Source organism: Panulirus ornatus, chromosome 11 (genome assembly GCF_036320965.1).
Source record: "Panulirus ornatus isolate Po-2019 chromosome 11, ASM3632096v1, whole genome shotgun sequence".
NCBI classification, from domain to species: Eukaryota; Metazoa; Arthropoda; class Malacostraca; order Decapoda; family Palinuridae; genus Panulirus; species Panulirus ornatus.
Window position 1 is genome coordinate 2,633,276 of NC_092234.1, and position 24,039 is coordinate 2,657,314.

Consider the following 24,039-nt stretch of genomic DNA (forward strand, 5'->3'; position numbering starts at 1 on the left):
CGCGGCGTCCAGCGGCTCTCGTGGCGTTCTTGCATGTCCCACAGTTGCATCCAGCCGTTCTTTTAACTCTGCGCGTGTTAGTTCATGAAGTCTGGTCGTTCTTGCTGCATTGCATCGCGTCCGACCGTTGCGTCCAGACCTTCACGTAACAGTCTGCAACTCGCGGGCTGATGTGTGAGCGTTTTCGTAGCGTAGTAGTGTGGTGTTCGAGCCCTGGGTTCCAGGTGTTCTTTTAGGTTTTTTGGTCATGGCCTGCTGTTTGTCCCGGATCCCGTGACGTCATATCCCTATGACGTCCATGACGGCTATTTCCCGGGCCAGGTCCAGGGTGTCTGGCGTGTCCTGTCCGGGCCACGTCCAGGGTGCCTGGCGTGTCCTGCCCGGGCCAGGTCCAGGGTGTCTGGCGTGTCCTGCCCGGGCCAGGTCCAGGGTGTCTGGCGTGTCCTGCCCGGGCCACGTCCAGGGTGCCTGGCGTGTCCTGCCCGGGCCACGTCCAGGGTGTCTGGCGTGTCCTGCCCGGGCCAGGTCCAGGGTGTCTGGCGTGTCCTGCCCGGGCCAGGTCCAGGGTGTCTGGCGTGTCCTTCCAGGGCAGGAAGTAACGCGTCAGCTGGTGGTTGTCTCAGTTATGACTCCTGCTGGCTTGACGAACCACGTAACACACACACTCCAGCCTCTCCTTCCCTCATACAACCCTCATTGCCTTACCGTTTTTCTCATCTATCACGCGCCTCCTCCTGCTCGCTGGCCCACAGTTGTTCAGAAAGAGATGAAGGATGTTGTATGTTGCCTGAGATGAGCGGCGTAAGCGCTCACTGGTGCTAGGCCCAGCTGGAGGTTAGAAACAAGCCCTTGTAATCCGTCAGAGGAAACTGTAATAAGCGGTGTAGTTTCTTCCAGTGGGTTCAGGAGAGGTTTGGGCGAATTTCGTCTACATTGTGGAGGTTTGTATCAGTTTATGAAGCGTATGATGAAGCCAGGTGGTTTACGTGTTTATTTACCTAAAAGAATTTTCTTCGTGAAAATGGCTAAGATCCACAGGTCGTGTTGTGTTCCCTCTGTGTAAGGACATGACTCATGACTTGGTTAGTTTATGTATGACCGTACTGGCCCGCTTTGTATGACCGTACTGGCCCACCTTGTATGACCGTATTGGCCCGCTTTGTATGACCGTACTGGCCCACCTTGTATGACCGTATTGGCCAACGTTGTATGAGTTTGCTGTTTCTTCTTTGGTGTTGTTGTTGGAGCACTTTATCTGTGGAGACAGCCTTGGGTACGATAAGGAAGATAAGGTTCTCAGAGCCAGGGTGCGGGAGGTTTGGTGGGCTGGTAGGGTTATCAGTGAGGTGTGTGAAGCTAGGCACGTCCTCCACCCTGGCCGGGTGTGCACACCTGTAGCTGCTGGCCAGACCCGTATTATCTATGTGTGTGTGTGTGCCGCGTGCCGGCCCCTGGCGCCGCTACCCGCTGATAACATGCAACTATCTGCCCTCCCTCCCTGCCTGCCTCCCTTACTCACCCTCTCACCCTGTCTGCCTACCTCCCTCACTCACCCACCCTGCCTGCCTCCCTCACTCACCCACCCTGCCTGCCTCCCTCACTCACCCACCCTGCCTGCCTCCCTCACTCACCCACCCTGCCTGCCTCCCTCACTCACCCACCCTGCCTGCCTCCTCTCACCCACCCTGCCTGCCTCCTCTCTCTCACCCACCCTGCCTGCGCCCACTCTCCTTCATCGTCTTCCTTCACTTTACTGAGGCGGCTGAACCTCCAAAATGCTCCATCTGTATAGATTTTGGCAAACAAAGTTTTAGAACTTAAAAACTTAACTTCCTTCCTTCCTTCTTTTTTCCCTAGTGCTTTTCCATCCGGCTTTCCTTCATTTCTTCCCTCTTTCCCCTCTTCATGACTCTGTCTCTCCCGTCCTTTCTGCTGCTCCATCTGTCTCACGGGCTTCCTACATCTCTTGCTGCCCTTTTCCATACATCCATTCATCCCTCGTACCCCATCCTACACACACACACACACACACACACACGACCACCAGTAAAGTATGGTCGGCCGGAGCTTGATCATCACAGACGTCATCAGTCGTCTGTTACTAACACCAGGTTTTGAACTCGCGTTCCTGTAGCAGCAGCTGACTATCGTCCCCCCACCCTCTGTTGCCACACCGGCCCTGACGCCTGGTGTCTTGGACTACCCCTTCCCTCCCCTCTCCCTCCCCCTTCCTCAGGGTCGTGAGCCGAGTCGCTCATGGTAGTTAGGGCCTCCTAAGTACTGTTGTCCCTCCCACACGCACTGCCTGGTCCGGCCTTTTTGATATGTACAACCCAGCCCGTGGTAGCTCGGCCTTGTAGTGGCTGCACGCAAGACAAGTGGATAACCACAGTTTGATAACCCCCTGAGCGTGTCGGTACGGCCCTTGGGTGTGGTGATCGAACCCTGGAGCGTCCTAGTGGAGGGTTGTACCGTCGTGCTGGAAAAGATTGACAGTCGCGGAGGTCAGCACAGAGTGTAGGTAGTTGACAGAACAGATCGGTCGGAGTTCCTGGAGTTCACTTCTTGGTCCTCCAGTGTTTGGTTCGGTAGAACTCGTGGGTTCAGCAGGCTTCCATCGAATCACAAATCGCTCCAGCATGACACCCACCTCCAGCGCCTGACGTCATCTGTAGTCCAAGTCCGCCCGCTGAACCGCGCAGCCACACACTCCTCCGGTAGGACGTCCTCCCTCCTGACGAAGTGCTGGGCACACATACGCCCTCGAGGAGACGAAGTGCACGCAGATCTTGTTTTCCGATGTCGCGATGGTCGGTAAGCCACATGGCCGCTCCCTCAAGTAAGCACATTAAAGTTCGCTGACCAGGGAACGGGGAATGAATCGTATTGAACTTGGTGGAACGGATCGTAGCAACTCGCCGTTAGCCCAGCCAAAGTTTATGAGGGCCACTTTTCATCGCAGTTTTCAGAATTATTCGACCCTGTTTTGTTTTTTGGCGGCAAATTTGGAGGTTTCGGAGGCGAATCCCGCTGCTGCCGCCGCCGCCCGTGTGTTGTGACCACGGGAACACATATCAGACCCCTGGTGTGTTGCGGTCTGAGCTGTCGATTAAGGGGATCCTGTGCCGAGGTCAGGAGGGCGTAGTGTGTCAGACACCAGTGGATGTAAGTTATATGTTGCGTGACCATGTGGTCAAGGCTGGGAGTGTGTGTGTGTGTGAGCGTGTGTGTGTATGTGTGTGTGTCTGTGTGTGTGTATGTGTGTGTGTGTGTGTGTGTGTGTGTGTAGGTAGGTAGGTGTTGGCCTGTGACTCAGGAGGAAATTCCGGCCAACAGACCCGGCCTGAACTGGCGGGGGACCTCGAGTGGCGCACACAAGGACGTCTGATGGGCGGGGGGGGAGGGATGGGGTGTGTGTGTGGGGGGTAGTGAGAAAGAGGAGGCTTGTGGGAAGGTGACGGAGGGAACTGTATGAAAGGGTTACTTAAAGCGCCGTAACGTAGTCATGTGACGCATTAAGCTGCACGACAGATCCTGTTACTATATATTTCATACTCGTCACAATGTGAGGGAGTGGAGGAGTCACCGCCAGGGGTGGCGTGTGTGCTGATGAGGGAGGTGCGGGTGGTGGTGGGGTGTCCGACACCAGAGGAGGAGGAGGAGAGGGTGTCGTGTCTCCCACACAACGTGTCCAGGCATCCAGCACGTCACGTAGTGTCCCGCTGGGGCTTCCAGTACACCTGGTGTGTGTGGGTAACTTGTGATCCCAGGTCTGGAACCAGCCAGAATGGCCCGGGGTGTTTGTGTGGTCAATGTGGGAGACGAACGGTGGTACTGTGGAGTGTGGGTGTACCGTTGTCTGGTCGTGCACTGTTCCCTCTCCTCCCTCAAACGTACGATGGTTGCAAGTATGGCCAGGCTCTGACCTGAAGCGGTGTCACGGTTAAATCTGTTCGGACCTGTTGAGGATTTTCTCCTTGGAAGCTAGAGTGGGATTGTCCAGAGTCATGGTCTGCTGTGAGCTAGACGCCACCTCCCTTCCCTCACACCAGTAGGTCGAGAGGATTTTTTTATAATTTTGTAATACGTCTTGTCTGGATACTCGTAGAGAAAGCATTTCACTGAGAGAGAGAGAGAGGGAGAGAGAGAGAGAGAGAGAGAGAGAGAGAGAGAGAGAGAGAGAGAGAGAGAGAGATCGTGCCAGCATCAAGGTCTTCCCATTTCAGTACAATACCAAATTTAGGATACGTCCTGCTGGGCGGCCGGGGAGGCTGTTGTGGTGCTGAAGGACCGGCTCCACTGTCTCGAGTCCTTCGCTCCAGCTGATCCTGTGTGGACCGTGTACACCTTGGCTATGATGGTGTAGCCTTGACCTGACCGTGTGATAAGGTCACACTAGTACCTAGGGGTCGTACAGTCATATTGAATGGTCGCACTCGTCGTGTTTGAGGGTCGTACCATCGTGCTCAAGGGTCGTCCCGTGGAACGAAAGGGTTAATGATGGGGTTGAAGCACTAGATATGAGTCACCTTCAGTCATGTCTTAATTAGTCATCATATAATGAAGGTACTGGAGACTCAGAGACGTATTAAGGCTCGTCTTGCCGTAGACTTCATTGTTAAATATATATATTTTAGCGATGATGTTTACATGTTTCATGTACAAAGTCTTGTCATTACAGTAGCAGCAACGATTATTGTTGTTGTGTTTCCAGGTGATGTGTGATGTTGATGTGGTTATTTATGACACCAGTCTTTTAGTCTTTTATATCGTCCACTACTTTATTGTTGGTCATTTGGTCGTGTGGTAAATAGTTATGGTTCGTGTTGCTTGGGAAGACCCTGAGGGCTGCCTGAGAGGTAGTTTATCGCCTAGGATTCAGTTAAGCCTAATTACCTGTCCATGATAAGGCTGCTGATAGCGTAACGTGACGCCGTCACGCTGGTGTCCGGTGACGCCAGCCCGGAGCCGTCTGGGGGTACTGAGGCTGGAGAGAGAGAGAGAGAGAGAGAGAGAGAGAGAGAGAGAGAGAGAGAGAGAGTAGAGAGAGAGAGAGAGAGAGAGAGAGAGAGAGCTTACATATGTATACCGTGATGTGTCTATCATGAAAGCATTTTAAACATTCTTCATTAAGTATGCACACTCCTCCTCGTAGTGCTAGGGATGATGTTTGACACAGCTCACCTCTTGAACGGTCGGGGCATTACAGAAGCACCCGCATGTAACCATCAGTTGTATCCTTCACAGAAGTCCTGCCCACGTCCGTCTTACTCACTTTATGAGTCAAGGGAGGGGTTCGAAGCGGTGTCCCGCGCGGCAGCGGCGGGTAACTGACATCATGACTACTGCCGTCACTGATTGTTTGGGATATGACGAGGGTTTTGTCATGGCAAGAGGAACGCTAGTGATGCGCAGGGGTTGGTAGTGCCAGGTGAAGGTTGTGCCAGTGTTGTCTGGATGGTTGATATATACTGTCCAGACCTGATGGTATAACTTACTCTCTGGAATATATCCAGGTGTGACTTGCAGACCCGGATGTTCACTGTATCTATCTGTAGCAAACTGATCCCTGGATCCCGACGGTACGACCCTTGGGTATGGTGGCCAAGCCTTTGACGTGGCCCGTAAGGATGAGGACAGAGCAGTTGATGATGAGGATGTTGAATGATATTAAGAGTTTACGGCGGACATAACTGTATTGAGGACCTACTGATAGTATGAGTGGTGTGAGGGAGACACAGGGGGCACGTCCTGCTGTCTCAGGTCGCTGGCATATTGAACGTTTCTTCGGTGCTCGAGGTCGTAACGAGTCTTGAGACGACTGTAGGAAGGGGAAGCCCCTAAGGCAGGGATGGTTGTGCCATAGCAGAACAGAAATAAAGTCACGGCACTTCGTGTATGCAGATGATGCTGTTTTGTTAAGTTGAGCCAGGACGGGGGAACGAGGCATCGTGGAATAAGATGGCGAGGTCACGTGCAGTGTAACCCCATCAGTACGACAACCTGACCCTTGAGTACGATGATTTACCCCTCGAGTGTGGTGACTCTAGTCCTCGTACTCAAGGAGTAAGTCGTCATACCCGAGGGGTGAAGTCGTTTGTGGTCAGGAGGTGAGGTTGTCGTTCCCCACGGGTTACGTGGTCGTACTTAAGGTGTTGGAGGTCTTGCTCACGAAGAATCCAAGCGGGAAAAGCGAATGTGAAAGTCCAGCAGTTCCAGGCAGGAGACTTGGAGGTGCTGTGAGCTGTGCTTGGGGTCCTCATGTCATGTTGATGGAGATCATCTGGTTAGATTCTGACACGATTTTTTTGTTTCGTTCATGGAAAGAAAAAGTGTATGAATCTGTGGGGGAATGAGAACATTAGAGTGATGACCTCTGAAAAGTAGTTAGAAATATGAAGATAAATGATGACGAGTTAAAGTCACGTGGAAGATTTTTAGAAAAGCGGTTGTGGAGCAATGTTGTGTGGGTGAGGAGGGAGGCTCGTCATGACTGGTAGTAATGTATTTAATGTGACTTAAGAAAGATAGAGGAAGAGATGGCAGAAGAGATTGGCGCAGTTAGTGTGTGGCCTGCTTGAGGGCTTGGAGTATTTTGGACGATGATGGCACAATAACTACTTTGAATTGTGAGCATTACCAGCGCGCGCGCGCGCGCGCGTGTGAGTGTGTGTGGCAGGAAGGAGATGAATGGACGCGTCTCACTACCACACACACATTACTATGCAAAGCCAGTGTTTACGAAGCGGTCTGCGTCATGTCGAGGTCATTGTTTATGTTGGTGTAGGCTGAGGACACGTGCGTCGAGCCTGTGGCGAGGCGTATTGATGTGGTCCATCGCCATTACGGGATATGTTAAGTATGTAAGTAGCGGTCGGGTGTGTAGATGGGGTTGGTCTATCCCTATTGAGGGAATGTCCCGCTACATGTTAGGTATGTAAGTAGCGGAACTTCAAGGTTGGTTTTAGAATCATAATTTTGCTTGCTTTTAGTTTTTGGTGTTGGCAATTTGTGCAAGGTAATCACTGATTATATATTTCCTTAAACTTGGGTTATTTTTCTCCGTCAAAGATTCTAACCTGGTTAAATTAAAGGAGGTTTTGAGGCGGCCAGCAGCAGCAGCTCATTGTGAGGCAAGAGCTGGATGCTACACAGAGCCGTAGTAGAGCCAGTGTAAGGCCTCGACCCCTGGCCTGTTGCAGCAACAGTGCCAGCCAACTGATACAGGGCTGGGGTGGATGACGTCTGTACTGGGGGCTGTTGTGCCGGATTCCTGCTCCACTACACTGCTGGGCACGCACGACGGTACGATCCTTGAACACGACGGTACGATCCTTGAGCACGACGGTACGATCCTTGAGCACGACGGTACGATCCTTGAAGACGACGGTACGAACACGACGGTACGATCCTTGAACACGACGGTACGACCCTTAAGCACGATGGTACGATACTTGAGCACGATGGTACGATCCTTGAGCACGACGGTACGACCCTTGAGCACAAAGGTACGACCCTCGAGTTTTTAGGTTGTTCCTGCTTGCTTATAGGTCTATTGAGTCTCCGATCATGTATTCCTCATCGTTAGAGGTGACCTGCGTGTACCATCAGAGACTTGGCTAAATGTTGAGAGGCTGTGAAGCATGGGAGGCCCTCACGTGCAGTGTGGTGTGTGTGTGGTGTCGTCAGGAGGTGGCGCTCCCTCCTCAGCCATTGCAGCCGCCACTAGCACCACCACCACGACCCCACAAGAGAGTCGTGAGGGTCGTCGTGAACGCTGGGAAGGGATGAGACTCCTGAGTCGTGGTGACCTTGTCGTCTTGTGATGTCACAGTCAGACCTTTGTACCAGGACCCATGTGTTGTAGGCGTTGTCCCCCGCACACCCCGCCTCACCTACCCCCATCCTGCTGGTGACAGAGACCCGCTCCAGCGCCGTGCACATCCTCCAGTAGTGTGAAGATAGAAACTAATAGCTAGAAGAAGTAATGAAGGGGAGGTAATGATGATGACAGAGACATGTGTATTGTGGTGGGTTATGTGTGTGTGTGTGTGTGTGTGTGTGTGTGTGTGTGTGTGATAGTCGTAGTGTTGCCAGTGTCACGGGAAAGCCACCAGTGCCGCTACCTCCTCCACGGTGTACTGGTAACGTATAGTACATCGTACCTACGGTACTGCTGTACATCCTGGGTGTATACCTACGTTACTGCTGTACATCCTGGGTGTGTACCTACGGTACTGCTGGTCTGGGTACAGTGGGTAGCGCCCCTGGCTAGTGGACGTACGGCACTGCTGGGTGTGGAGGGCGGGAGTCTGCTTGTGTCTGCAGGGTTGGGTTACAGTCAGCATCTTGCTGTGTGGCACCAAGTGTGTCGTGTTGATGGTGGGTCTCGTTGATGTAATGGTACTGTCTCTGTGGGAGGGAAGGGAACGGCACCCTTCCGTGGTGGATGTGGGAGGGGAGGGCGACCCTTCCGTGGTAACGCCTCGCTCACCACGTCGCCCACCCACGCCCACAGACATGTATGTCCACCCTCGCCTAACCACATCCGTGGGCATGCCCAGCTACGCCCGAGGGCAGGTTCACCCACGCTCGGAGGCAGGTGCACCCACGCCCACAGTGCGCCGCCCCACAGTCCGCTGTCACACAGTGCGCCGCCCCTCAGTCTGACGCCCGCATAGCCTTCCCTGATATTGTGGTGAGGCGCACCGTTATGATGCGTCTGTTGAACTGGTGTGTAGGGTGAGGCGCCACGCTGGTGGACCGGTTGTCCTAATGGTTGTAATGGTGGTTGTTGCCGTGGTAGTAGTCGAGGTGGTCATGGTCGTGGTGGCAATGGTTGTGGTTGTGGTTGTGTTGATAGTGGTCGTAGTGATGGTTATACATGTTGTACTTGTTTGGTGGTTGTTCTTGCTTCCCCTGGGAGTTGTGGGCCGAGAGAACACAAGAGCAACGGTGACAACTCATAACACACGTGGTGTTGTGGGCGACACTCGTGATGGTCTGGACATAGACAAACCAGAACCAGAACAGTGGAGGCGTGAATGGCCCTGACGGGTTGGGTACAACCTGTCAGTTATATTGCCGGGGGGGGGGGGGTGTCACTTGGTCTATTGGACCAGAAGACCACCGCAGACCCCCAGACTCGCAGACGCCCAGGACACGGTAGGAGAGATGGAAGTAATATCTGTAGGAGAAAGAGAGAGAGAGAGAGAGAGAGAGAGAGAGAGAGAGAGAGAGAGAGAGAGAGAGAGAGAGAGAGTGTGTGTGTGTGTGTGTGTGTGTGTGTGTGTGTGTGTGTGTCAGCTCCCCTGCGGTGCGGTAAAGTGTGTGGGAGAAGGTTTCATTAAGGTGTGTTGTTCGCAGCTGCTTGGGTGCGTTCAGTTCTCACCAGACGACTTTGTCTACGTCAGTATAATATTTATGGCCAGACTAAGGTTACTGAGGGGAGGTAGCCTGATCCCTGTGACTGTTTACATGCGCGTCTTGCAGCGGTCTCCCTCCTGCGTCTGCCATCACCACCACCGCCACCACTGCTCGTGTGGTGAAGTGCGGCCTCCGCACCATACTGTGGCGTCGAACACTGTACCACATGATTACCACTGCCGCATGCGACATGAGCAGAACACTACACGGTATCCAGCCTGCGGCCGGTGTCATCTCTTCATGCGGCCGGTGTCATCTCTTGCTGTCATGACGTTAACTCATCCCCCCCCTCCCGCCGCAGCCGCAGCCCGGGGCGGAGGTGGGGGTTGTACTGCAGTGGAGGCGGAGACGATGACTCAGTCAGTTGATGGCGTCAAGCGCATGATCATCTGACACTGTCTGGTCTGGTCCCCAGGCCACCGTTGCTGCCCCTCCTGCTTCTGTCATGCCTCATACAGCCTCTGTCATGCCCCACACAGCCTCTGTCATTCCCCACACAGCCTCTTTTATGCCCCACACAGCCTCTGTCATGCCTCATACAGCCTCTGTCATGCATCATACATGTGTCTGTCATGTGTCATGCACATTATATGCCACATATCTCCTCATTCACAACATTACATCCTCAGTCACACCTCATATACCACCTGTCATGCTGTATAGCCTGGGTTACAGTAGTGTTGTGATATCTTGATAAACTTGTATATATATATATATATATATATATATATATATATATATATATATATATATATATATATATATATATATATATATATATTCCAGCTGTGTCTAGGACCTTACCTTGCCTTACGATGGTCTGGGAGGCCTTTTTCCCATGGCGTCCGGACAGAATCCAAGTTTTTGTGTTCAGCTGTTCACTGAAGCTGTTGGAGGCTGCGGCTTGTAAGCTTAGGTAACGTCAGTATCCACGCTGCTTTGGTACCCTCCCTAGGTATTTACCGGGGCCATATGAAACAGTCGTGTGTGTGTGTGTGTGTGTGTGTGTGTGTGTGTGTGTGTAATGAGGTTAGTGGGCAGTGTTGTTAAGGTTACATCACTTGTGAGACGCATTTGATTAATTGTTCTCCCTGCAAGATGGGGGAGGGACAAGCTTCAGTACGTCTCTTGTTAGCCCGTGTAGACTTGCGAGGGAGGGAAGACCGGACGTGTACAGCAGACCCCATGGTACACTATACGTGCGGCTAAGATTACAGTAATACCTCCTGAGACACTGTACGTGGGGTCGGGATCATCGTCGTAGCCCCAGCAACACTGTACGTGGGGCCGGGATCACCGTCATAGCCCCAGCAACACTGTACGTGGGGCCGTGATCACCGTCATAGCCCCAGCAACACTGTACGTGGGGCCGTGATCACCGTCATAGCCCTAGCAACACTGTACGTGGGGCCGTCATAGCCCCAGCAACACTGTACGTGGGGCCGGGATCACCGTCATAGCCCTAGCAACACTGTACGTGGGGCCGTCATACCCCCAGCAACACTGTACGTGGGGCCGGGATCACCGTCATAGCCCCAGCAACACTGTACGTGGGGCCGTCATACCCCTAGCAACACTATCCCTGCAGGGTGGTGGGTGGGCGAACAGTGATTGTGTTGATAATTCTCTGTCGTAACAAACAAGACCACAAGACGGATTGCCTCGTAATATGTTTACACATTATGAGTCCTCATACGTAGCAGTAACATTACCCTTAACGCTCCGTAGCTGAGCCAGTTGCTGTAGCCTTTACTGGGGTATGTAGTGGATTTATAATGAACTGGGGATGACCCAGAACCTAACGTAGGAAGATGGGACTGTTGTGAAGCTGGGGTACATGACGCGTGTGTGCGTTGCCAGCATCATGACCAGAGGATACTGGTGGCAGGACCTAGGGAGGTGTGTGGCCCTCACCTCAGCTGTGGTGTGTGGGACGAACATTTGTGTGTTGGATCCTGAAGTGTTCCTCGCCGATGGCTCGTCATGTCGGATCCAGAAACATGTAGATCTGTCTCGTCCTACTGACTCTGTGTCCACAACTGTAGGATCCTCCAACACGACTGTACGACGCTTGGGTAGGATGATGGGGCTGTTGACCTGACCTTTATGAGTTCAGTCAGAGTTCAGGCTATCATACCGAAAGGTCGTGCATGACCCTTGTGGTCAGGGATCGTACCGTCGTAGTCAAAGGTTGTCCTCAAGGATCGTCCCACTGTGGTTAAGGATCGTGTCATGTCACAAGTTATGTAGGTATATAATCCTTTCATCCATTCTGTTACATAGATCTTGTAACACTTAACTTAGCGAGTGACGTGGTCAACCAAACTATCCTCGCGTCGCTTCGTAAAGTCAAGTATTGTAGGATTAAACAGTAATCTTGAGCAACAGTGTTGATGTCATGGCTCCGATTGCACTGTTGATTCTGATCTACTCTTCTGTTGCTGTTCGCGGCTCGTAAAGCCTAGCGACCAGTGGATATGAGGAGGAGGAGTAGGAGGAGGGACAACTACTGCTGCTCACACTGGCTCGTCTGACGCAAGTGTAGGAGTCGTATCGATAACAGTTTGCAACATTTGATGGACTTGCCGAGGGCCAGGCATACAGGAGGGGCGCCCGTGTGGCCGCCGGTGGTAGGGGTGGGAGTATCAGGCAGGGGCCTGGCTTGACCTGGGGAGGAACAGCAGTGTTTATCCTCGCTGGCTCTTGTGTAGTTAGGTTTGGCCGTCCGTGGTTCTGCCGGGACCCAGTTCTCTCTGCAGCGGTGGCCGTCGTCCCACGCGTCATGTGGTGTACACTCGCTTGTTGCCTTCAGATAATCAGAGAGGTTCCTGGTCCAGTCCTGTGGCGCTCGGCCCCTTCACCATGACGGTACGACCCTCTGGATTGGATGGTCTGACCCTCAACCTATCTCTTAAGGGTCAGGTCAGGTCAGGTCATCATATCCATGAGTCGTAACATCGTTCTCAGAAGTCGTAATGTCGTGTTCCAGGGTGGCATTGTCATGCCCACGGATCCGTGTCGTGTTCGAGTGTCGTTCCGTCGTGCTCAAGGGTCGTACCGTCGGTCTGGGCTGCAGGAGACACAGTAACAGCACATCAGTGGAAGAAGAATTTGGTCACAGGTCAGAGCACTGGCATCGTGGTGACCCCCGGCTGGGCCTGGCGCAGGGGTGTCACACGTTGCTGAGTGTGAGAACCTAGATGTATTGAGGCCATTGGTATTATCATTGCACTCTGCGGGCCTGGCTTTGCTGGGGAGATTAGCGTGTTGATAGCGCCGGCCGTGTGTGCCCGGCTTGGTTTAAGTAGGTGGGCATCTTGATTGCAACATTGGACCCGGCTTGGCTTAGGGCACTGCTGGGGTCTTGACTGAACCTGGCTTGGTTCAGGCCACTGGGTTCTCGACGGCCCTGAACTATGATCCTAACGGGTCAGGTAATTCCTGGAATTTCTTGTTTTCATTGTGAATTGTCGCTATGTTTTCTCCAGAAGTGTTGTAGGCATGTTGTGAGGGAGTTGTGCACTGGGAGGGAGGGAGTGTGGGGGGGGGGGAATCGAAGTGTAGTTGATATAGATGAAGCTTGAATTAGACTATTGGAGTAGATAGCTACTTGTTGTATAGGGAAGCTTGTAGGAGCAGTGGGAGTGGGCGTAGTTCATGAAGATGGCTATTTGTAAAGGGATGTTCAGGGAAGAGGAAGGAGCCTACATGACGCAGGTATGTGGATATCAGGGATGTAGTTCATGGAGATAACTTAACGTGGATATACAAGGGCGTAGTGGATGTAGAGGCCTCCTGACGAGGGTATGTACAGTGTGGGGTGGTGGGGGAGGGCCGGAGCGAATTTACCTGATATGGAAATGTTAACATTATAACTGCTGTCGGATCTGGGCAGTAGAGGGACAAGGTGGTAATGCAGTGATGGTTAGTGTTATGCAGTACACTGGGGTGGGAGGAGGGTGTGTACACTCGGGAAGTCTTATCTTAGTCATAAAGGGAAAACGTACTTGCTCTCTCTCTCTCTCTCTCTCTCTCTCTCTCTCTCTCTCTCTCTCTCTCTCTCTCTCTCTCTCTCTCCTCTCTCTCTCTCTGAGTCGTCCGCTGATTCAGTCACCCAACAATCCGGTTCATTTTCCGCTTCGAAGCTTCGATTACAAGCAGTTTGTACCGGTAGTGATTTTTCCATCAGAATATAATGTGTATAAACTGGTCTTATGACCCAGTTGCCTTGCCAGTGATGTGCTGTGGTGGTCAGGGAGTCATTTGTATGTTGAGAGTTTATTCGTATAGTGGGACCTTCTGAGGCGTGGATGGTGAGGACCAGCACTGATGGTGTAGCTAGGTGTTGATGGTGAGGACCAGCACTGATGGTGAGACTTGCTACTGATGGTGAGGACTGGCATTGATGGTGAAGCCTTGGCTCTGATAGTGAGGTCTGGCATTAATGGTGAGCCCTGGCACTGATGGTGAAGCTGTTCTTGGTCCTGAGATATCATGGAGGACGCTTGTTACCCCTGACACATGATGCTACCTACATGTGCCAGTGTTTGTTGCTAAGGTCTTCACCTCCACATTTTAGTCGTGTTAGTAATGCCTTAACTTGCAGGTGCGTCAGTGGCGAGACTCCCTCTTTGTCCATATTGTGTGTGTGTGTGTGTGTGTGTGTGTGTGTGTGTGTATGTGTGTGTGTGTGTGTGTGTATGTGTGTGTGTGTGTGTGTGTGTGGCGCCAACCAGCTTAGCTTTCAACTCTCCCTGACTCTCATTTCCTCCTCGCTCTCACTTTCTCACGCCTTTCCTCTCCTTCACGATCCAGTTAGACATTACTTTCATCATCTCATTTGTTTTTCGTACATTTCCTCCTCGAGTCTCCACTTTCACGTCCCCTCCGCCCCCCCTCCCCCCACACGACACTCGTGTCACTCGTACATACACACGAATGAATGAACAACATCAACAACAACAACAACAACAACAACAACAACAACAAGACATCAACACAATTATCTGAAAAGTTGTAAGATTTTTCGTTTCATTTTCTGATGAGTGGCGATGGAGGACGAGTTGGTGTAAGATTAGAGTGACATCAGAGACGTGGAACCATCAGGATGACGTAGGTCGTCAGGTTAGGATGACACTTAATCGTTCTCAAGGGTCGAGTTGCCTCACTGTAGAGGTTATCTTCGGCTCACGAGTCTGGCCATTAGTCGCTCGAGGTCAGGTCATCATCGTAAGTCAAGGTTTGGAGTGTCGTGGCGAGGCTTTCGTAATGGATGGTTAAGTCTTTCTCATCATTAGGCCAAGTCGTCCACATGAAGAGGTCACACACTGTCGTCCTGAACGGTACCGTTGTTGTCTTGAGGTCACGCTGATGTGGGAGGTCACGTTGTTGTCCACGAGAGGTCACCTCATCATGCTAATGAGGAGATATATGGCAAGATGTGAGGGGTGGGTGGCTTAGGGGCTACACACGACCCCCGTCTCCATCGCTACCTTCACAGTTATTATCGTTTAACTTGATTGTGTTCTCCTTATCATGCTCTGCCTTCTTGTCCCTCGCGTGTTATCTCCTGTGTCTAGACGCTAGATGAGATGCCGGCTAATTCCATCTGAATGAGGATCATTGTTTGTGATGGAGAGTGTCGGAGTTGTGGTGTGGCTGTGCCTGGTCCGTGGGCCGGGCCGGGCTGGGCTGTGGTGGTCGGTGGCAGCAAGTGGTGACTTCATGACCGCTCGTCGCTCGCCTTTACAGCGCTACTCTTACGCTAATCCGTGACTCATAGTCCAAACACAAGCACTGGCGCCTCAGGAATTCAGACCCTGTACGCTGGGGCAGTAAGGGTGGTTTCGGAATGTTTCCCATTTACGAAAAATTTAGCAAGCGTGCTCCGTGTGTTGACAGACACTGCGGTTTTATTATTATTATTTTTCTAGCAGTTCCTGCTAGACCATGTAGTATTTGTATTGCCATGTTATCATAGCTTATCGTGTAGTGTCACTTCTAATTCAGGCGCTTCACTAACCGCCCACTGGACACCCAGGGGCTGTGTTCTGCCACATTCAAGGCTCCTCCTTGCCATCTTCGGCTCTGTGGTTGATTCCGTCGTGTGTCATTGGTTCATAAAACGCTGAACTAAGGTTGTAATGAGCTGGTGTGGATGTTGTTGCGCTCAGTAATGCAGGTGGAATGTCTTGTTTACGTTGGATGAGAGGCTCAGGATTGTCCCATACAGCTGCAGGAATGTGTGGTACTCTGACCAAGGTCACGCTGGCTACCTTGCCCATATAAGCAGACTGATGAGCAGGTGAGTGTGTGTGAGGAGACAAGTAAGACGTACTTGTTTATATATACAACACATACCAGCTTGATGGTGTGTCTTATCTCTGACGTTCCTGATCTACTGGGAAGGAAGATTACTTGCTCATTCATTGTCTTGGGTTTGTTTTTCTATCTGATTTTAGATGAACTCACTCTCTCTCTCTCTCTCTCTCTCTCTCTCTCTCTCTCTCTCTCTCTCTCTCTCTCTCTCTCTCTCTCTCTCTCTCTCTCTCTCTCTCTCTCATATCAAATGGAGTACCAAATTTGCCCGAGGTAATGTTTTCGAATTGTAGGATTTCCATAACATGTTTTCTTTAATATTTTTCTGTCATCATTATTCTGTCATGCAGGACAGGTAAGTGGTCATGCATTTTTATGCCTTGCAACAACGTGCAGGTTGCAGTGTTGCTAATACAGTTGTTGTTGTGTTGCTTGCAGGCATCTCCACGGACCTGGTGCCCACGCTCCTTAACATGTACGATGCGCTCTACGCCCGGCTGAATGATGGTGGCGACGCGCAGACCCCGAGGACCTGCGACGGGGAGGGCGAGGGAGTGGTGAGAGAGGAGAGTGCTGGTGAGAAGAGTGGCAGCTCCCTTGGACTCGATAATGGCAATTTAGATGTAAGGAGAGACGGTCAAGAGAACCTTGTGTCAACCAAAGAAAATGCAAATACTGGTGCTATAGAAAGTGGGTTAAAAAGTGTCAAAGAAAATGGGTATAAAGGTGTCAAAGAAAATGGGTATAAAAGTGTCAAAGAAAATGGGTTATATACAGGGAACACTAGCTCAGGTAACGAGCGGCTCTTCATTGAGGAGAACGATGTAGACAATAAGAACCAAGTGAACAATAACAGTTCTCAAGACAGTGACAGTTCTAAGTGTGATAAGTGTGGCGTATCGAGGAACAGGAGAGACTTGTGTAGGTGTAGTGCCAAGGTGAGTCTGGCTGAGTCCATAACCTCCATGTTCGAGGACATAGAGAGAGGCCTGGACTCGTCCTCGCAGCTTTACGACAACCTAGACAAGAGACTAAAGAAGGAACACATCTACGCCGAGCCACAGTTTGTTAAGTTCAAAGATGGCGGCCAGTCCGGCAGCACACCGTCTGACAGTACCTCAGGTGCTCCACACACCGCTCCGCCTAACGTAGGGTTCGATCCCCGCAAGTTCAAGGATGTGTACCGTCCGCTCTCGTCGATATCCTCCTCGTCCTCGTCATCCTCGTCTTCCAACTCCCTTCCTCGAGGCCCAGCGGGAGCGACAACCTCGTACTTGGCCTCGGCCGAGAGCCTCGAGGACAACGACGCCGACCACTCGGACACCGAGGAGACCACCCGACGGAGGGATCGAACCATCAAGACCAGGCGGGAGAAGGCGCAGCGCACAGGTGAGCCACTCCCACACCGTCCTCCACCTTTAACCCTCTCCCACCCACACCTCCTCTATCCTCCAGCCTTCCACAGCTTACTTCCCGTGTCCTACATCTGACATGTTGCCCTGAGAACCCTCACATAGGATTGCCCGTAAAGTGAGGGAATGTTTAGTTCTAGTTACCGTGTTAAGTCCTATGTTGGGAGCCAGACATAGTGCCGGAGATGGTGATGGTCAGGTTAGTTGGTGTGGGATGGCAAGGTAAGGTCAGGCCTGGGTAGGGGGACGGGTATAGTGATGATGACAGAGTGGACGGAGGTAAGGTCTGAAACATTCCCCGCAGTACAGTGCGGGTACATCGTGCTGGGTCAGGATGTACGAAACGAGGAACTTGAATGTGAGAGTCGATGAGAGGTTTAGACCAGAGTGGAACCTCTCCTCGTACAGCCAAGCTGAGGACTCTGTTTTTGGACTTTCCCTCACCACAAAACCAGGGAACATCCAAGACTCTAGTATACAGACATCTGGGGAACTCTGGTTCTTGTATAAGTAAAAAATTCAGAAAGTGTTATATACAGACTACTGTACAAGGAATGACCACCTTATAAACAGACGTCTTGCACACTGAAAGCTGAGCAAATGATTCTGTAGATGATTATATCGTGAGTGAGCAGCAGGCAGGTGGGTGAGGGTAGGGTTAGTGTAGTCTGAGGAAGCCATGCCGGAGCTGGACCTGCCGTCTTGTTCCTCAGCGGTTCAGGTAACAAACACCATAGGCCTCCCTGGACACCAGCTGAGGAGTAACTTATATGTTTTCAGAAAGTCTGTTTGTACATCTGTCTGATGAAAACCTGGTGTGGATGTACCCCGAGATGTCCTCCAGGTTAACTGAGGCTAAACTCGCGACCAGACGGGAGAGATGTATATGATGGACTGATCTATGACCTGACACAAGGGTTTCATACCGTTGTGTTTAAGGGCTACATTTTCTCTCTGAAAATTCTTCGTCACGATTGCTCTTGGCTGTACAGGTTTAGGAAACTGGTCAGAATATTTCCAGTGAAATGGAAAGTTGGAGTAACCCCAGGAAGAGAGTGTACGGTAAACATCCGGGGAGAAATTTGTAAAGGTTTTGAAAAAGTCTTTTTCACCAAGTGTAGCCGACCAACCAGGATGTAGTGGTTACGTAGGCCTACTGGTCGAGGCCTCCTACTGCCTGAGTGACAAAGGATCAGCTGGACAGCTTGGTCCTAGACCGAATTGTCGTGGGCAGAAGACCTCCCAGACCATCACACAGGAGACCATCAGAATCTGATAGACCAAAGTTTCAGTTTACTTTGAGGGAGAAAAAAAAATTGAATCCTTCGTGAAACGCTTTTATGCTAATGACCGACAGATAACTAAATCGATTTGAGCTGGTGATTGGTGTTGGGGAGGAGGAGGAGGAGATGAACTGGTGGTGAGGGAGAGGAGGGGGAAGAGGAGGAGTTCGTGAATGGAAGGGATCATGGTGGGGCGAGGCAGCCTCCAGCCGAGGGCCCACGTGTGTGGCGGGCGGCCGCTACCCTCCGAGGCTTGCAGGGGAAGTGCAATTTGATCGGCACGGGGGGTGGGTTGGCTCGGGGCACCAGGGCGGAGGCTGGCAAGATGTGGGAGAGAGAGAGAGAGAGAGAGAGAGAGAGAGAGAGAGAGAGAGAGAGAGAGAGAGAGAGAGAGAGAGAGAGCTGGGGAAAGATTATTAAAGTCATTCCTCCACGTTCATGATATCTGGGGTTGGGGTACCTTTAAGCCGAGCGCCTCTCTCTTCCTGGTCCGGGTAATTGCACAGCTGATGTCTTCCCTATTAACCAAGCGGTCGTAGGCTCGCTGGCGGCGCGTCAGGAGGGACCAGCAGCCGCCAGAATCGCTGCCACACTGTTAACATTTACTTAATTTGCATATTGGCGTCAGGCTGGGAGGGGCGTCGGTTGGCGCGGCAGCTGAGTAAGTATGGAGAGTCCACACACACACACACACACACACCACTCTCCTTACACGTACCCTCCTCCTCCTCCTCCTGCTGTGTTGTTACTTTACTGCTGCTGTGTTGTTACTTTACTGCTGCTGTTCCTGCCACCACACCTTACTCTGAACTAGGACTGTCCTCACTTATCTTAAGACGAGTTTAAACCCTCTTGGTCACCATGCATAAACACCTCCTTCCCGGAAAGTCCTCCCAAGGGCGTCATATGGATAGACGAGCCATGCTTGATAGTGTACCACCATCAGATCACGCCCTGCACTGGGTACTTGTGGGGAGTAACGAGGTGTTTAGCTTGGGTTAGCCTGGCATGAATCCCTCTTTATTGACCTCTCATTGTTGTGTCGTGGTAACCTAACGTAGTGACGTCACACTTGTTAGTGATCACCTGTTGTGGTTATTGCCGATGGCGTGGTTGGTACTCGTAACATGATGCCCATTTTAGGTCATGTTTGATGCCACGTACTAGCAACAGACGATGGGTCTAATTGGCTATACGACGGAACGACCACACGTTCATGGTGAGCTGGTCATCATTTTGCTGGCCTTCCAGTATTCCATAAAGCTTCCAGCATCAAGGGGACGACCTCCAGGTGTTTTCCCGACGTGCCAGTCAGAGGATAACATCATTCCAGATGCAAGGCATCATTCCTGGGTGGCTGCCATGTCTTGGAAGTGCTCGTCCATAACCCCATGTGCACTTCTGTATACTCCTGAGAGTGCCATGTATCTACACACACACACACACACACACACACACACACACTTTACTATCTTACAGGGGGGCAGTATGATGGCTTGGCCTTTGACCTGACCTTTAAGGGTATTAACCTAACCCCAAGCGAGAGTGACGTGGGGAGGCGGTGTGCATCAGGCTGTTACAGTATAGTAACTTTGTCACGCTGGTCAAGTGAGGTGTTGGTTTTGTTACAAGTATACTAGTAACGAGGTGGAGGGTGATTGTGTGATAATAACAATAGTTGGGATAATAATATTGATATATTGTTTATTTTTATATTTTATTGCCAGAAATTGTGTGATAATTTTAATGAAAATGAATTTTTAATCTTATGATTACTTGATGAAGGCTGTGGGTGGTGTGTGTGGTCATGTACAATGGTCATGTGTCTTTAGAGGAGAAGTAGGTGGGGGAAGGAGGGGGGGACCGGAAGCTGGGGCACTGCTAAGCTGTGGTTAATTACTGGCAGTGGTGGAGGGGAGTGGATGCGGCCTGCTTGTATAGCCAGGGCAAGATGAGGCGTCCCTCACCACCACCAGCTGAGTTGTGCAGTCACCCAGAGACCACCTGGGCCGGCCCGGGCCACCACACACACACACACACACACACACACACACACACACACACACGTCATGTGCACGTAGGGTGAGTTTACAGAAGGCATGTGCACAGGGAGCGAGCGTATAGGTGTGTGTGTGTGTGTGTGTGTGGCGGTCGTAGAGGCTACATAAGTGGGTGTTTATTGGTTTTGTGGTCGGGGCAGGAGGCACGTGGTGGCCTGCTGCCCAGAAACACGTCACAACACGTCATGGTTTATGTCAGGGGGGCGCGGGGGGGGGGGTACCAAGCTGATAACCCTAGGTTGGTAACACTGCCACAAGGCACGGCTGGCAACACTGTGTTGATAGTTGATGGTAGACCTGCATGAAGTGTGGTGGGCAGTATTGTTTAATGGTCGGGTCAAAGGTCAGGTCATCATTCCCAAAGGTCATTATGTCGTGCTAGAGGGTCGTCTCATCGCCGGCAATGGTCATGGTATCGTGTTCAGTACTCGTACCGTCGTGCTCAAGGGTCAGGTGGTATAGCCGTATATGGGCGTGACCTGGCAGGTCACCCACGTGATATGTATGACCTTAACCACCAGTGTTGTCATTAGAGGTGGGCGAGACGCAAGCTGGATGGGTCATCGTTGTTAACCTTAATGGTCGTACTGCTGGTTGGGTCGTCAATCTCATATGTTTTCAAATCTATTTTCTTCACTATGAACAACGTGTCATATGTTCTAGTATGATCAGATCTGTCCTACGTATTTAACGTCGTATTTTATCACTGTATTAATGCAATCCAGAAGTCATGTGTTGACGCTAGAGAGAGAGAGAGAAGGTCAACTGGTGTCTGGTGGAAATGTCGTCTGGGCGGGTCTCGTGTGTGGTGCAAGATAATGGTACACGCTGATTGCATTAGCTTGTCATACGGTTCTGCACCCATTGTATCCTTTGAGAAAATGAGCATTCTCGCCCTCTTGTTATCATTTTTTTTTTCGATGTTCCTCATTTTCTGTCACTTGTGTGATTATATATAATCTTGTACTTCAAATACTCGTGGCTTCCAACATGTATGTATGTGTGTCAAGAGTAATGTATGTTCGGCCTAAATACTTTAGTTGTCTGATGTTGGGTTGGATGCAGCTCTGGGTAGGAAGAGGGTAGTGTCGTCTTGACTGTGGGGGTAACACAAGGCTGGGGATGTAGGGGGTAGGTAACATGGCTGCCCCAGCGGAAGTCGCCCAGTGCACAGTACACAGGAGGTGGACAACCCTCACTTAAATAGTTTTTTCCCTCCTGAAGTATACACACGTTTCCTGCCTAGGGAGGAGGGCACCCGTGTGTTGTTGTGGGGTGGGGAGGAGAGTGAGGAGTGGGGAGGATGGTGAAGGGTTGGGGGAGAATTATGAGGGGGTCAGGAGGCTAGTGGGCAGGGTAGTGAGGGGTCACGAGGATAATGAGGAATATATAAGACGAAATATTCCCATAATGGCATGGTGGGTGTGAGTGGACGCTGTAATGAAGATAATGTTTGACGTGGACGACTTAAGGTAATGATATGGGTCGGTCAGCCAGGTGTGGGGAGGGGAGCTTCAGGATTGACATGCATGGTAAGGATGGAGGCAGGATGGGAGGGGCTAGTTAGCTAATTACCCGTTATTATAGATTTATCGTGAAAGATATATTAATTATCGGTAATTTAAGTCTTAATTATGGAGTAGGTGTATCGGTCGCGAGGCGTACACCCGACCCTCACTCCAGTACAACAGTGAGGTGTTGCTCTACAGGTGTTTGTTGAAGTCCATCCCTGTGTATTTAACAGTCCAGCTTCTTGTCTCTGAGTCCATCTGTGAGTCCATTTTTGTGTCTGTGAGTCTACGTTGGTGTGTGTGTGCCTGAGACTCGTGTTGTCTGCTAATGTTACGTTATGACCACCGTGTGTGATAACTATGTTAATGTGACTCCCTCACTGCCCAGGGGTAAGTGTCATGTGTTGCATCGCCTTCACAGTCTTTGTTCATAGATAATTGTTCTCTGTTCATCATGTTCATGATACAGATGCGTTTTGCAGCCGTTAAGAATGACTGGAGAGCAGTGGAACTCTGTCAAACCAGTCATGTGGTATATTTTTTTTTATGATGTGCATACTGTATGATGCGCATACTGTATGATGTGCATACTGTATGATGTGCATACTGTATGAGGATGGATAGTGTGTATTGGGATGATTGTTGGGGTGGGAAGTAGGGGGTTCTACTGTAGGGGTGGATGTGTATGGGTGGTGTGGTGGTCACTGGGAGGGGAGGGGGTAACAAGGGGAGTGAAGACCTGCTCCCCTGTGGCGTCCAGATGGGAGACGTGTGCCCCTCTAACACAATCATGGGTTCACACAATGACCTCTCTCTCTCTCTCTCTCTCTCTCTCTCTCTCTCTCTCTCTCTCTCTCTCTCTCTCTCTCTCTGGTGTGATGGTGGCAGATGTTGTAATGATTAGCATGAACGTGATGTTTGATGAGAATTAATGATAGTGAAGATAATGAAGACGTTGTGAGTGATGATGGTGAGAGTGTATTGGTGTCTGAAGATGCCACGCATTTTCATCATCATCATCACTGTCATCGTGGTCGATATTTACCAAACATTCCACTATCATCACTGCAGCTCCCGCCACCTTCGTCACTATTATCACCATCATCATCACTGCCATCACCATCATCATCATCACTACCATCACCATCATCATCGTCACTACCATCACCATCATCATCAGCACTACCATCACCATCATCATCATCACTACCATCACCATCATCATCACTACCATCACCATCATCGTCACTACCATCACCCCTTCCCCCTCCCATTATCGTTGTGTCTCCCTCCACTGGAGACAATTGGGGTGGGAGTGGGTGGGGTAGGGTGGTTATGGTGTACAGATGATGGGTCACCAGACGAACGGCGATAGTGACCGTGATGTATGATAGTGTACCCGGAGATGGTGATAATGATAATGATGGGTTGACCTCCATGGTCACAGTAGACTAGTGTGGCCGCCACCCGTGTAACCAACCAGTTATTTGTTTATTATGTATTTCCCTGAGTAATGGTCGTTTATTTTACATAGAGATTTTCGTCATTTGATTTTCCTGCAAACCTCACTTGTTTCTCCTGTCTGCTCGGGTCAGACTCACTCAGAATTCTCCTTCATCAATACAAGCAGAGATGGTCTGGGGTGCGTGGTCTGGTGTGCCACTGCTGGGAAGGGGGACCATTGGTGCGTGGCGGAGCTCGAGGGTTCAAGAGGAGCCCCGGCAACCACGGAAGATGAGGGGTGGGGGCTTTACCCAGACCAGTGCGTGTGGGGCTTTACCCAGACCAGAGTGTGTGGGGCTTGACCTGGACTAGTGTGTGTGGGGCTTGACCTGGTCCAGAGTGTGTGGGGCTTGACCTGGACCAGAGTGTGTAGGTCTTGACGTGGTGCAGAGTGTGTGGGGCTTGACCTGGTCCAGAGTGTGTAGGGCTTGACCTGGACCAGAGTGTGTGGGGCTTGACCTAGACCAGAGTGTGTGGGGCTTGACCTGGACCAGAGTGTGTGGGGCTTGACCTGGTCCAGAGTGTG

The 24,039-nt window shown here is 51.2% G+C and overlaps 1 protein-coding gene across 9 annotated transcripts in view; it reads left to right on the forward strand.

The window, feature by feature from the left end:
• The window catches only part of GEFmeso (Guanine nucleotide exchange factor in mesoderm), a 360,741-nt gene that overhangs the window by 216,895 nt on the left and 119,807 nt on the right, over positions 1–24,039 (forward strand). For 8 of the 9 annotated variants that reach the window (XM_071666347.1, XM_071666346.1, XM_071666349.1 and 5 more), the window contains one exon: positions 16,183–17,133. In XM_071666347.1, the coding sequence (XP_071522448.1) occupies positions 16,183–17,133 (951 nt within the window). Of the gene's footprint in view, positions 1–15,711; positions 15,731–16,182; positions 17,134–24,039 lie in introns of those variants that run through there. The other variant, XM_071666351.1, reaches the window with a different exon arrangement.